General features: G+C 42.1%; 1 protein-coding gene across 1 annotated transcript in view; it reads right to left on the minus strand.

Moving 5' to 3' along the window:
• Positions 1–12,510, minus strand: part of PTPN12 (protein tyrosine phosphatase non-receptor type 12) — a 75,469-nt gene that overhangs the window by 39,744 nt on the left and 23,215 nt on the right. Inside the window, exon 2 of the mRNA XM_083811355.1 lies at positions 1,991–2,099. Coding sequence (XP_083667481.1) covers positions 1,991–2,099 — 109 coding nt within the window. The remainder of the gene's footprint in view (positions 1–1,990; positions 2,100–12,510) is intronic.

Consider the following 12,510-nt stretch of genomic DNA (forward strand, 5'->3'; position numbering starts at 1 on the left):
TTAATACTAACAAGTATTTTCACATGACAGATCAGAATAATTAAAGTAGTAGAGCTAAAGAGAGCTTCTATCTTCTCAGCACAGTAAATCCAAAATTCAGCATTTATAGCCTTCCTTTACCTGCCACAGCTCAAGCTCTTCTACGGTTTTAGCTCCAAAATAGAATTCTCCAAGAAAAACTCCATTGCAAGTTCCAAGAAGATCAAGTGCTTGCTATTTATTTTTTGTCTTTGTATGTAGATACTAATTGGTGTCTTCAGCTAGTCAGTGAACACCATGGTTGACTGAATTATCACTTAGAAGGGCTTCATAAATTGTAACATGACCATGCACACGTTTACTCTGAAGCCTGCGCTGACTTAGTATTAAGGTACCGATATCTCTGGTAGTAGCAAGAATTTCTGATAAGTAGTGTTTATCGCTGATTAAGTTACGTTTGTAATCTTCTAGATTTACAGAAAATAAGCAAAAAAAATCATTCCCCTTCCTCCTCCAAAACAGCTCCTAGCTTTCATTTCTCTGTCAAGCTGGTCTCCCATCACTTCATGGCTGGAACTTTTCAGTATTTGAAGATATTCTCGCTTTAACTGAAGGTGTACCTTCAGTTTTCCTCATTGTCAGCTTTGAGGTTTGTTCATGCTTTTAGATCCCAATGCCTCTGTTTTTATTTTTATATAAATGAAAGCAAAGCTCATCCCCCACTCTGGCTGCGGTCATTTACTGCCACAGTGGCTATTGTATCCCATGGAATCAGCCTAGGTGCTACTGATACTTTCCTGTATTTTTAATGATCTACCCAAACACCGGCATGGAAGATGGAAGAAAGAGGATAAATGCATAGTAATAACTTTCCCTTTCTTTCACAGAATTAAACATGTTTCCTCACAATTAAAAACAAAAAACCCAGTGGCATTCAACTATTTTTCTGCATTTGAGCTTAATACCATGTATCTCTGCTTCTCAATGCAGCAGTGGACACCATGCCCACCTGGTTAAACAGTCTAGGGCCTGTGGCTCTAGGGCAAAATTTACTGCTCTAAGTGTGGCTCCAAGCTCTGATAAATGTTAAAAGGATTCCATCAGTAGAGAAATAGAACCAACAAGTACACAACAGTCTGAAACACAATCATTCTCTGAAGTTTATTACCAGAATACATCTTGAAAATGAAAGCTAATGATGCTGGAGACCATTTTCAACTTCAAATAGCCTATAAGCCTCTAAACACTTCTGAGAAAGCTAAGCAGAGTAAAAAGTATCTGTTGTTAATCTTCTGGGATATGAAAAATGGCATTTGTCAAAAAGATTAGCCTTTAATCTTGTTGTCAGTTGTCCATCTTAAGAAACACAGTAAAAGCCACTGAGATATATGGTCTCATGAGATAAACAAAGAGAACCTGCAACAGGCAATCTTATAAGATCTGTTATACCCATACATTGGTGGTTTTAAAATTTAAATTCTGCTCTGACTCACATTTTATGTTTGTACATGAAACAATTTCATTTGGGCTCTAGCAAAATACAAACAGAAGATAATCCAGCACTGAATGCTCTCAGACATGGTTTGCAGGATATGAACCCGCAAAAGATAGATCTATTTTACTTCAAACCACAAACCCAGGCTCCGTCAGACTTCTTAAAAATTTCATCTAGATCTTATGCTGACACGTGTGTATTTTCTACCATTAACAGCATGCTCTGAAGAAAAAAAATACAGCTAAAAACATAGCAAAGTTCTAGACTATTCCAAGTTAAAATGAAAGCATCGGCTCTATGCATCTTGGCACCTAGCTAACATTTTGTTTAGGTGATAGATCTCCTAACAAAATATATTAGCCTTTACTTACTTTGCCTTCTCATTTAAAAACTTTATCTAAGTTATCTTTCAAAGTACCTCCAATTTTGCCTTTCAGTAATAACTAAATCGTAAAATTTACAATACCTTAACAAACACTTTCCTTTATCCCCTATTAATACACAAATCAGACTTACATGGCAATATATCCTTGTATCTATTCTTTTTAACATTTTCTTCCTTTTCACCGGTGGCTGTTGGGTAGATCTTCTCTGTTCTGTATTTTGTGGATAATCTTCTTAACCTCTGAAATAAGACATTTACATTATGTTTTCAAGTCTGAAGGTAACAGAAACATCACTAGGCTTCATCTGCTTCAATTATGAAGAATAAGTAGATCACTTAAGAAAACGTCTATCCTTTTACAATATTCAATATGATATATATACTTATATTTTAAAAACTAATTATCTGGTACTTTTAGGTCATCAGCAGTTTACAATCAAGTGGAAACCAGCTCATTATACATGGAACTTTTGAAAAGCCACTACAATGTGGTCCTACAGCTATACTTCAATTAGAACATAGGCTGCCTTGTTAGCGAGTAATTAGTAGGGACTAAGTAGGGCTAGTAGGGACTGCGTTATTAAGAATACCCATAAGGAACAGAAAAATCTGTTATTGCCCACAATATCCATAGGAACACCAATAAGCAGGCTGGCTGTTATTTTGCTTTGAATCTCATGGCTTCCCACACACAACTGAACAGGAAGCAGAACCTAGGTTTTAGCAGGTATTGATTCCTAACACTCAACTCCTGTTGAGTTTCAAGCTCATCCAGAAAAAGAGGGTTCCTGCCACTCAGGTATAAGCTATTCCCAATTAAGATGAGTGACAGGAGGTCTGCTGAATTCACAGCAGTATGGTTTTTCTTTTTAAAATCCCCTTTATCTATTTCAAATCCTGGAAATTTGAAACAGGCATAACATCTAATAATAAAAGCCCGCCCATCCCTTCTGGCAATGTGGGAAACAACAAAAGCGACACAGCTTTATTTCATCCCACTCAAGTTACACATTTACAGCCTTCAACTGAGGAGGAAGAGTACTTCTGTTAGATTGCATAGACCTTCAGACTTAAAAAGGAGTTTGAAAGACCTCAAAAAGTAAATGCTCTCTTCCAGCTAGAACTACCTGGTTGTAAAAACAGCCACTCTACTGACACACTGACATGATAGTGGCATATAAAATAACCAAGAGGAAGACAGGAGTCCTTTAAAAGAAGTATTTCCATTGAGAAATATCCTGCACAGGTAGAAGGACAGAGGTTGTTTGTGTTTCCCTTCCCGCCAACTTTGATGCTTAATGATCACCCTTAAAGACCCAAAACATTCATGGCTTTCTTTTTTTTTTTTTTTTTTTGGGGGGGGCTGCAATTAGGAGAGGTTGTTTTTTAATTAGAAAAGTACATCTTGTTTATTACAGTATGCACAACTGCATACAGGCAGGACATCACAAGTAAAATTTGACCTGGTTGGAAAGCCACTTCTCTTCCTGAATTCTTCTAAAATTACCAACGCACCTGGGAGAGATTCACTATACTCAATTTAACAAAGAAGTACAACTGAGTTGGTAATTCAAGCTCTCCAATAACTCTTACAGAAAAAAACGGAAAGAAAAAAAAAAGAAATAAGTTTAACATTTCTGCCACTACTTAGAGAAAAACGCTTTCATGAAATTTGTCTGTATGTAGCGAGAAAACAGAAAAGTGGACAAAACTCTGCATGGATTTTGTTGACTACTAAACATCTAAATCCATAATAGCAGTATTCACAGAGCAACAACAATGGCAATGTAAACTACAGCAAATCAAGAAGTACACGTTTTCAAGGTAATTCCCAAAGGATTTTTATTGCCGATGAAACCACTGAATGCTAAAAAGAGCAACAAAATTAGCACACCGGGTTTTTTCTTAAAAAGCACTGCTCTTGAAAAACTGGCAGCGTTAGTCAATGCAGAAAAAAAAACAGTAAACATTTGGAGGTGGGGTAGCAAGTCTGACCAAATGCTGATCCAAGTGCTAGATACATTATCTGAAAACATTACCACAGTGAGCAGAAAGATTCAGTTTTTGAAAAGACATCTTAATAGCCCCAGGCAAGAAGCTTCCATGCAGACTACACTGATCTTTGCAACGCTAAAACCAAATCTGCAACCTATCTTCCTGTGGTGGTTTTACCCAGCTGGGCAGCTAGACTCCGCCACAACCGCTCTCTCACTCCCCCCTCCTCAAAAGAAAAGGAAGCAAAGGCCACATGGAAGCACAGAGGGAAGAAAATTACTCTCTACTTCCTATCAATGAGCGATGTTCAGCCACATCCCAGGAAGCAGGGCCTCAATATGCACAGCAGTCGTTCGGGTGGGCAGACATCTTCATAACGAGAGCCTCCCCCTCGTTCCCCTTTCCCAGCTTTTATCGCTGAGCGTGGCACCACATGGTATGGAATATGCCTTTGGTTTGGGTCAGCTGCCCTGGGGATGTTCCCTCCCCACCTCCTGCCCACCCCCAGCCTGCCGGCTCGGGGGTTTGGAGGGGCCCTGACGCGGTGCCAGCACTGCTCAGCAGCAGACACAACACGGGCTGGATATCAGGGCTGCTCTAGCTGCCAGTGCACAGCACAGCGCTACGTGGGCCGCTGCGGGGAAAGTTAACTCCATCCCAGCCAGAGCTAGCACACCTCCACACACAGCAGGCAGCTGGAGAAAGCTCCCCTGTAACGTGTGACAGACAAAATACCACGGAGCGGTGAACTGCACGTGGGAGACGTGGTCCTACATAGAATCATAAAGTTTGGAAGAGACCTCCAAGACCATCTGGTCCAACCACCCCCCTACCACCATCAGCCGCTAAACCCTGTCCCTAAGCACCACGTCCAACCTCTCCTTGAACACCCCCAGGGGCGGTGACTCCACCACCTCCCTGGGCAACCCGTCCCAGTGCCTGACTGCTCTTTCTGAGAAGAAATGTCTCCTCATTTCCAGCCTGAACCTCCCCTGGCACAACCTGAGGCCATTCCCTCTAGTCCTGTCAGTAGTTATATGCGAAAAGAGGCCCACCCCCAGCTCCCCACAACTTCCTTTCTTATTGCAGAGCACAACAAGGTCTCTCCTGAGCCTCCTCTTCTCCAGACTAAACACCCCCAGTTCCCTCAGCCGCTTCTCACAGCACTTGTGCTCCAGGCCCTTCACCAGCTTCGTAGCCCTGCTCTGGACATGCTTCAGGGCCTTGACGTCCTTCTGGCAGTGAGGGGCCCAAAACAGAGCACAGTACTCGAGGTGCGGCCTCACCAGAGCAGAGTACAACGGGACAATCACCTCCCTGGTCCTGCTGGCTACACTAACGCTACATAACGCTGCCCTCACCTGTGTCAAAGGAAAACAAATGCTGACACTGCTACTAAGACTGGACACTGAATCCAGAGTCTAGAAATAGCAAAATAAGTACACAATTCAGAAATATCAGCTAACAACAGCAAGACTGAAGTAGTTTGAAATAGGCTCGAAACCTCCAATCCAACAAAAAGAAAACAAGAACAAAAACCACCAAGCCCCACAAAGAGAAACAGTGATACTTCCCAAGCATAGCCACGAATATGAGTTTGTATATTGTTCCCCATCTCAACCTGGTTGTGGTTTTTGTTTTTCATATTATTCATCTTATTTTTATTGGGCCAAGTGCTCTGACTGTGCTTAGAAAAAAGTAACAAAAGTTTAGAGAAAAAACAGCCTCTGAAAACCATGAGCAGAAGCAGAAGTTTTTTTGCATGAGAAGAGATACTTGAGGAAGTGATACAGGAAAAACAGTAGGTAACAAAAAGCACCCTAGGAAGATGATCTTTTTTGCTTTGCCTATTTTAAAGGCACACAAAAAAACCACCGGTGTCAAGGGTACAACACAGTTCTACTGTAAACCCAGAACACCAAAAGTACCTAATACCAACTTCTGTTTTCTAGCAACTGATGCTATTAGAATTCAGCATATCCTCTCCTCTGCATGGGCCACTTGTTATAAGTCTGCAAAACAGAGTGGAAAGCAGGATTAGCACAGGCCAGCTCCAAGGCAAAGACTAGAAATGAAATACAGTATGATTCTAACAGACATCTCTGTTCCTAAAATACTTTAAGACCCATGCTTTTAATGCTTATTTGTCAGCTGTTCTCTGACATGGGTAACAGAAGATAAGGACAGTCATGAAAGCAACCAAAAAAGAATAAGCATGTTTATGCTTTGTAGCAGTGTCTGCTACACAGAATAGTAGCTACTGGATGCTTTGGAAGGGAAGGATTTGATTAGATTAAGGAAAGAAACCTGAAAACCAAGCCTTGAATGAACTACCCCTGGAAAAGTGCCGGACTACAGGAGCAGAATTCACACTCCATGCAGCAGAAGATTTCTGCAGAAAGCAAAGCACACACGCTGCTGGTGTAAGATGCAAGGGAGGTTCGGTGCTTCCCAGGCTACAGCCTGGAGTGACCAGAAAAAGGCGCATGTGAGCAGGAACAGAGCGGGGTAATGACAGGGCAGAGGAAGAAAGAAAGAGTTTTGTTCAGACTGCATTAAGCCGATGACAAGATATCCAGCCAGATCCGTCACAGTCCACTTCCATGCTAATTCATAATAAGCAACTGTGGGCAACAGAAAGCAGCCCTCGCATTTGGGCTGAATCAGTAAAACCGCCAGGCTGCTCCCCAGCAGCTCCCCGGGCAGAGAGAGCCGGGACAGGACTGAGCCCAGTGCCTCCACAGGCAGCGGCAGGCCTTGCCCTCGTGCTTCCACATCCACACAGCAGCTGTGCAGCACCTCAAATCTTCTCCTGGGTGCCTTTTAAGACTGAAACGGTCAAAAAGGAACTGAATATTCACGGCATACTTTAAGAACTATGTTCACAAGGCCTTAACTTCCAGTCTCATTTCATTAGAAGTGCTGAGTTTAGTTTCACTGCTCTACGAAGCAGGCTGTGGGACAGCGACAGACACCACGGGATGTCGGGGCGAGCCTTGGAAGCAGCCTGAGTTTCAGAAACACGCTTCCAGCCTCCACAGCAGCTTATTATGACAAATTAGTACAGTGCTTTTGAAAAAAACAAACCGACTTTTGACATCAAGCAAGTGGAACCACACTATATCAAAGAGAACATAGTCCAGGCAGCTCAGGAAACTCATCTGAGTTCCAGTCAAGCCTTTTTGTCTATTTTACCCTTTAGAAAGCCTGTCAAGACACACGGCTTAATGCCAGAGAAATGCTGTTTGTGGATTAAAGAAAATATTTATACTGCTTATTGAGATTTGAAGAACTCGCTTTAAAAGCCCGAGCATTATTTAAGATACAAAAGCTCTTCTGCCTCCTCTCCGGGCTTCTTTGCAAGGGAAGCGTGACAAATAATGTCACTTATTTAAAGCCCTCGAATAATCTCCTAAGACTTATCCGACATTTCCAACCATCAGAACCTGAGTTAACAAAAGGCAGAGCTGAGCAAACACCTCCGTTTCGCCTGCCCTGGGGCAGCGGCGTGCACCAGCATTACCCACAGCTGCTGGAGCACTCCGAGGCTCCCACGACGCGGTCGCTGCGTGACAGCGGGCACCAACCAGCCCTCGGAAGTCCTCCACGGACAGCTACGGCAGCGGAGGCGTGAGATAACACCAATCACACAAAAACATATTTTGCATTGCAAAATTCACTTCAATGTATTAAACATGGAAAAAAAAACAAAACTGAAAATTGAAGAAAACCTTCCATAAAAATTCACTTAGTAGTCAAAGCATAAAAAGATACTGGCAAACACTTTAAAAAATGTTGCATTAATGCACCCATTTCTTAAGACATTTATTTCTAGCATAGTTTGAACCTTTCATTGTGCTTACTAGAAGCAGGAGAAGCAAAACATGCACTATGTTCAGCTGTGCTCTCATCCTAATAATTTAAATAAACATTCCTAGGGCAGAATACAATTCCTAGCCCTTCCACAGAGTGAGAAAAATACACCTGTAGGGAGCAATGTCAACCAAACTGTCATAAACATTTCAAAATGACTATCCTCTGGTAATCAATGGTCAGACAACAGCTTTCACATTCTGTATCAACGTTATCAACACAAAGATGCCAGAGATCCAAAGGCAACTCGAGGGCGGACCGACACAGCACCGCTCCAACGGGACTCTGACTTGGTAAAACCAAGATGTTTCAGAAGTATTTTAGTTTGGAGTCCCTCCAAGCCCATCCAGTGCTTCCTTTGCTGGGCCGCCTTCTTTCCACTCAGAGCTCCGGGAAGCACTGGGACAAGCTGATGTTAATAAACGCGGCTGGAGGGCCCACATGGCACATCACTGCTTACCCAATATTGCTAAATAGCACAAACAATGCAGAGTTTCATAGAATTTCAGGTATCATGCCTTCATCTACATCTCCCAGCCATCTGTGGTTTACATTCGTATTTTAAATGCCTTGCTTACAGAAAAAAGAATAAATTGTTATACCAATACTTAACACACACATGAAATTACAGATAAACTTAATTTTTGAGAGTATCCCTTTTACCACTCTGCCTTAGGAGTATTTGAAAAACAGCTTATACTTGTCTGACTGTAAATGTCAGTCTTTCCCCAGATATTCCTGTCAGCTTTCAAATAACAGCTATTTCTGAGTATTCCTAGCCCCTTTGGCTACCAGGAATAGCCCAGATCTAACTAATTTCTCTGAAATGAAGCCATGACAGGACATTGCAAGCTGAAGTGATAGAAAGAACAGAAGTGAAGATAGAGAAGTGTGTTACCCTAGCACTCCTTTCTAGCAACGCCTACCAGCTCCTGAGCTCTAGGCGCTCCTACAAGGGAATCTCCTGCATCTAACATGTGAGGCTGATAACTAGGGTCTCTTGGGCACTCCATCTTCTGTGTTTCATAGCAGGTCAACGACTAGTCTACAATACACCCCTGTGCTGAAGAAAGCTGGTGTGAACTCCATAAAAGTCCCCCACAAAATTACCTAGGGAACTGGGAATACCAGTATTTCAGCATTAGATGGCATACTGTGTTCTACGTCATCTTAACTCAGGTTGGTATTTTCCCAAGAAAGAGGGGAATTTGTGTTATTTCGTTAGAGATTTAGATTCAATACAGAGCATTAGTCACAGCAGGCAGCACTGGCAGGTCCATGCAAAAAATCCAAATGCCAGTACTGAGAGGAGCCAGCTAAGGTGTACATCCTACCTTCTTCAGTAGCACAGTGGAACTGGAAACAGGTAGAAAACAACACAAGAACAACATGCTCTCAAGAATTAGGTAATGCCAGAGTGAGACCAATATTTTCCATCTTTACAAACCCATAAAACATTTTGCTTTACAGAAATATTAGAGCCAAGCATGTCTCCCGCACCACTAACAACTATGGATAGCTTTATGCAGATGTATTGTCAAAACTTGGGCTGTTTGCTTCAAAAGCCTCCCTTTTCCTCTCTTACTTCTGAAACTATTTTTATACTACCTGCATATTAATCCCTGCTTAAATTAGCAGTACTATCGATTACAGTTGACATATTCAGCCTAATAGCTAAACACCCTACCTACTGTCAGTGATGGGCTAGTTTCACAAGGATGGAGAAGACTGAAGAGGTCCGTGGCCTGTTGATGAGCAAGTAACCAAGCAGAAAAAGCAAAACATGAAATTACTACAGCATAATCAAGTTTTAGTTAATAAGTTATTAACATATGCTTTACGATATTTTAGAAAGCTCTGCTGCATATTCCTTCACACGCTCCTGTTTTCTATCCCTGAACCACACTGATCCCTTAGCACAACCAGTTTATTGCAAGGACTGCTATAAACACATCACACCAAGTGAAAATGTGCAGGACAACACAGCTGACAGAACACCAGCAGCGAAGGCTACAGGCTATGAATGAAGAATGTGAAGGTTTCTATTAACCTGAAAGCATCTGATTAGGAAATAGTCTGACTGCTTCTCTTTGAAGTCTGGGAAACACATCTCAATGTGAAACCAGAAAACACATTTCAAGTTCGTGCACACCATAACATGCTTCTTCATAGTGCTGAAGGAATTCAGGAGTAATTCTTAACAGAAATAAGCCTCTGATTTTTGCAACAGACCACAATGATTTTTCAGATCATAACAGCAGCATAAGGAAACAAAACACTTGAATAAACAAGGCTCACATGCAGAGAATAAACTCTCCTGCCTAAGAGTGTAATTTCCAAGTTACTGAATTTGCTACTTTCCTCTTATTCCTGGAGTCCTAGGTTCCAGTATTTTTTACATGCTGACAGCACTAGTATGTTAGAAACTTCACATTTAATCTTGAATTCCCCTTCAAGTCTCTTTGAACACAGAGCTTTGATTCATCTTACCTTGCTATAGGATTACAAAGGTAAGATGCTCCTACAGAAAGCTGTGGTGAATAATTTTTAAGGGAATGGTTTAACCACACTCTAGTCAATGAAGTGTTTCAATGGAATCAATCCACATACCCCCAAAAAGATCCAAGAGCTTGTTAGTAAACAAACAGCTATGAAATACAGTACAAAACTAGGTTAATTGTAGCATATAAATTAAGGTATCTTCATGTGTAAGCCTTCTATACCAGATCTCCTCACTGATTTATTTTTTACAAGCAGCTGAACTTACAAATTAAGACAGTAAGTGAAGGCTTGAGCTGTCCTTCATAGAGCCTTCTGCAAGTCTTCAAAAGAACTAATACCATTCACTTCTGGATGAATGAATGACGAATGTGACCTCTTAAAGCCTGCTGAATAATTATGCATGCCAACCTACTAAATACAACATATATCTTGAAATAAGGAAGCAAAAGATAGCTTTCCCACCTCTACACCTTTTTGCAGCCTTTTCTTCACAGCGCTGTAGATGTCAGCTCTATTAGTGCTGTACAACTTCACTGCCAGCATTTCAACAGTTTAGCTGACTTGTTCAAGAAACTGACAGATGCACATTTTAAGTCTCGTTTAGGTTGAATCCGCATTCAGCTCAGAGCCAGGAATGTAAGGTCTTATCACACAATGCCTATAAATAACTCGCAAAAAGAATTGGCAAACTCAGTCCAGTTTCATTACATGCGTATTTCCTCTGCAGCAGGAAAACCCTGTACCACTGCACAAGGGTACAGAGATGAATAACCCATCCACCTCCCGGGGCTTCCTACGGAATCGGGTTTAGGCACGCTAGGGGGACAACAGGAAAGGTTATTTCTTGTGGCTGTTATGCAAGATGCCATCTATACGTGCACTCAATGGAGGGTTACAGCGCCTTCTGAATCTCTGGGGGACTCAGCAACAACACAACAACAGGTCAGCTCGGGGCGTACACAAATACCTTGAATGAAGATACAAACGTCTTGCTACCAGACATTCAAAACCAGAAGGAAGATTGCTTGATCTTGTTGTAGCCCCAGTGATTTGAGCTGCTCAGTATGAAATGGTTTCACTAATATTAAGCAGAGTTTTACCAAAAATGCAAAGATTTAGACAGCAGTTTGACAGATCCCCTCATCTCAGTCTGCGAAAGCAAGGAGAAGTAAACCTGCAGCACCAACACCAGCACAGCAGAGGGCTGCTGAAAAGCCTTGCCAGGAGCACGTCGCAGAGCAAGCGTGAGAAAGATGGGATGAACTTCCCACTCTGATGCCAGAGGGGGCCTTTTGTTTGCTTGAAAGACAGAAATGGATTACAAGTCCAAGCAAACATTCCACAGGCACCTCTTCTTCATTGATCCAGGAGAGGTGACCACATTACAGCCTACTATCGAGACAGAGCTAGCTCTCAGGTCCAACTTAAATTTCGATGGTCCTGGATGTGATGCTGACACTGTCAGCGTAATATCCGAGTTGAGTGAAGACTCCTAAGGAGCGTGCCCTTCACCAGACATAAAGATCAAAGCAGAGACTTGTCCTACCTCCCTTATGTCAGATTTCAGCTTTGGTGGGAAAGTCAAAACCCGATAGCTATGATGTGACAGAAACGTACACCGGTGTAACAGCATTACCAGGAACAAGTCACGGAAGTGTAGAAGAAAGTGTCTAATGACAGCTTGAGGCTTTCTCCACTGAGAACGCCCCAAAGGCGAGAGGTTTCATTGCAGCTCAATCAGGCAGCCAGAAGGAACTCAAGCAAGGCTTTTTTTGAGAGGGGCAGGGCCACTCACCACTGGCAGTGACTCCCCAGCTCCTTCATTTCAGCACTTCCACCTTAACCCACACTACACCCTTAACGAACAAAAAGCACACGGTGACAGACATTCAACAGAGAAGCTATGCAGCCAATACAGACCACGTGCAACTCAAACAAGGAGCATTAGGAACTAAATAGGTATCATCTAAACCTCTTCCGCTGAAGAATATTTAGCTTAACCACGTTATTTCTCCCTGAGAAATTTCACAATTACCATCAAAGTTTTCTTCCTGACAGTCTTTACCATTCCCTGGCTATTGACATCACAGTATGTGGAAGGAGGCATCAGATGCCACAGGTGATACATCTTGCTTTTGGTTTTGCTCAGTTATCTGTTCTACTTAGGAGTTAACACTTCAAAAGTTTTTCTCCCTCTTCCTTCATACAGCCGAAGACTCTTCCTCTTTTCCCACGCCTTGGAACACGTTTCCATGAGTTCAGTGATTGTTTTCAGTTCAAT

This window comes from Anser anser (assembly GCF_964211835.1).
Source record: "Anser anser genome assembly, chromosome: 1".
Classification (NCBI taxonomy): Eukaryota; Metazoa; Chordata; class Aves; order Anseriformes; family Anatidae; genus Anser; species Anser anser.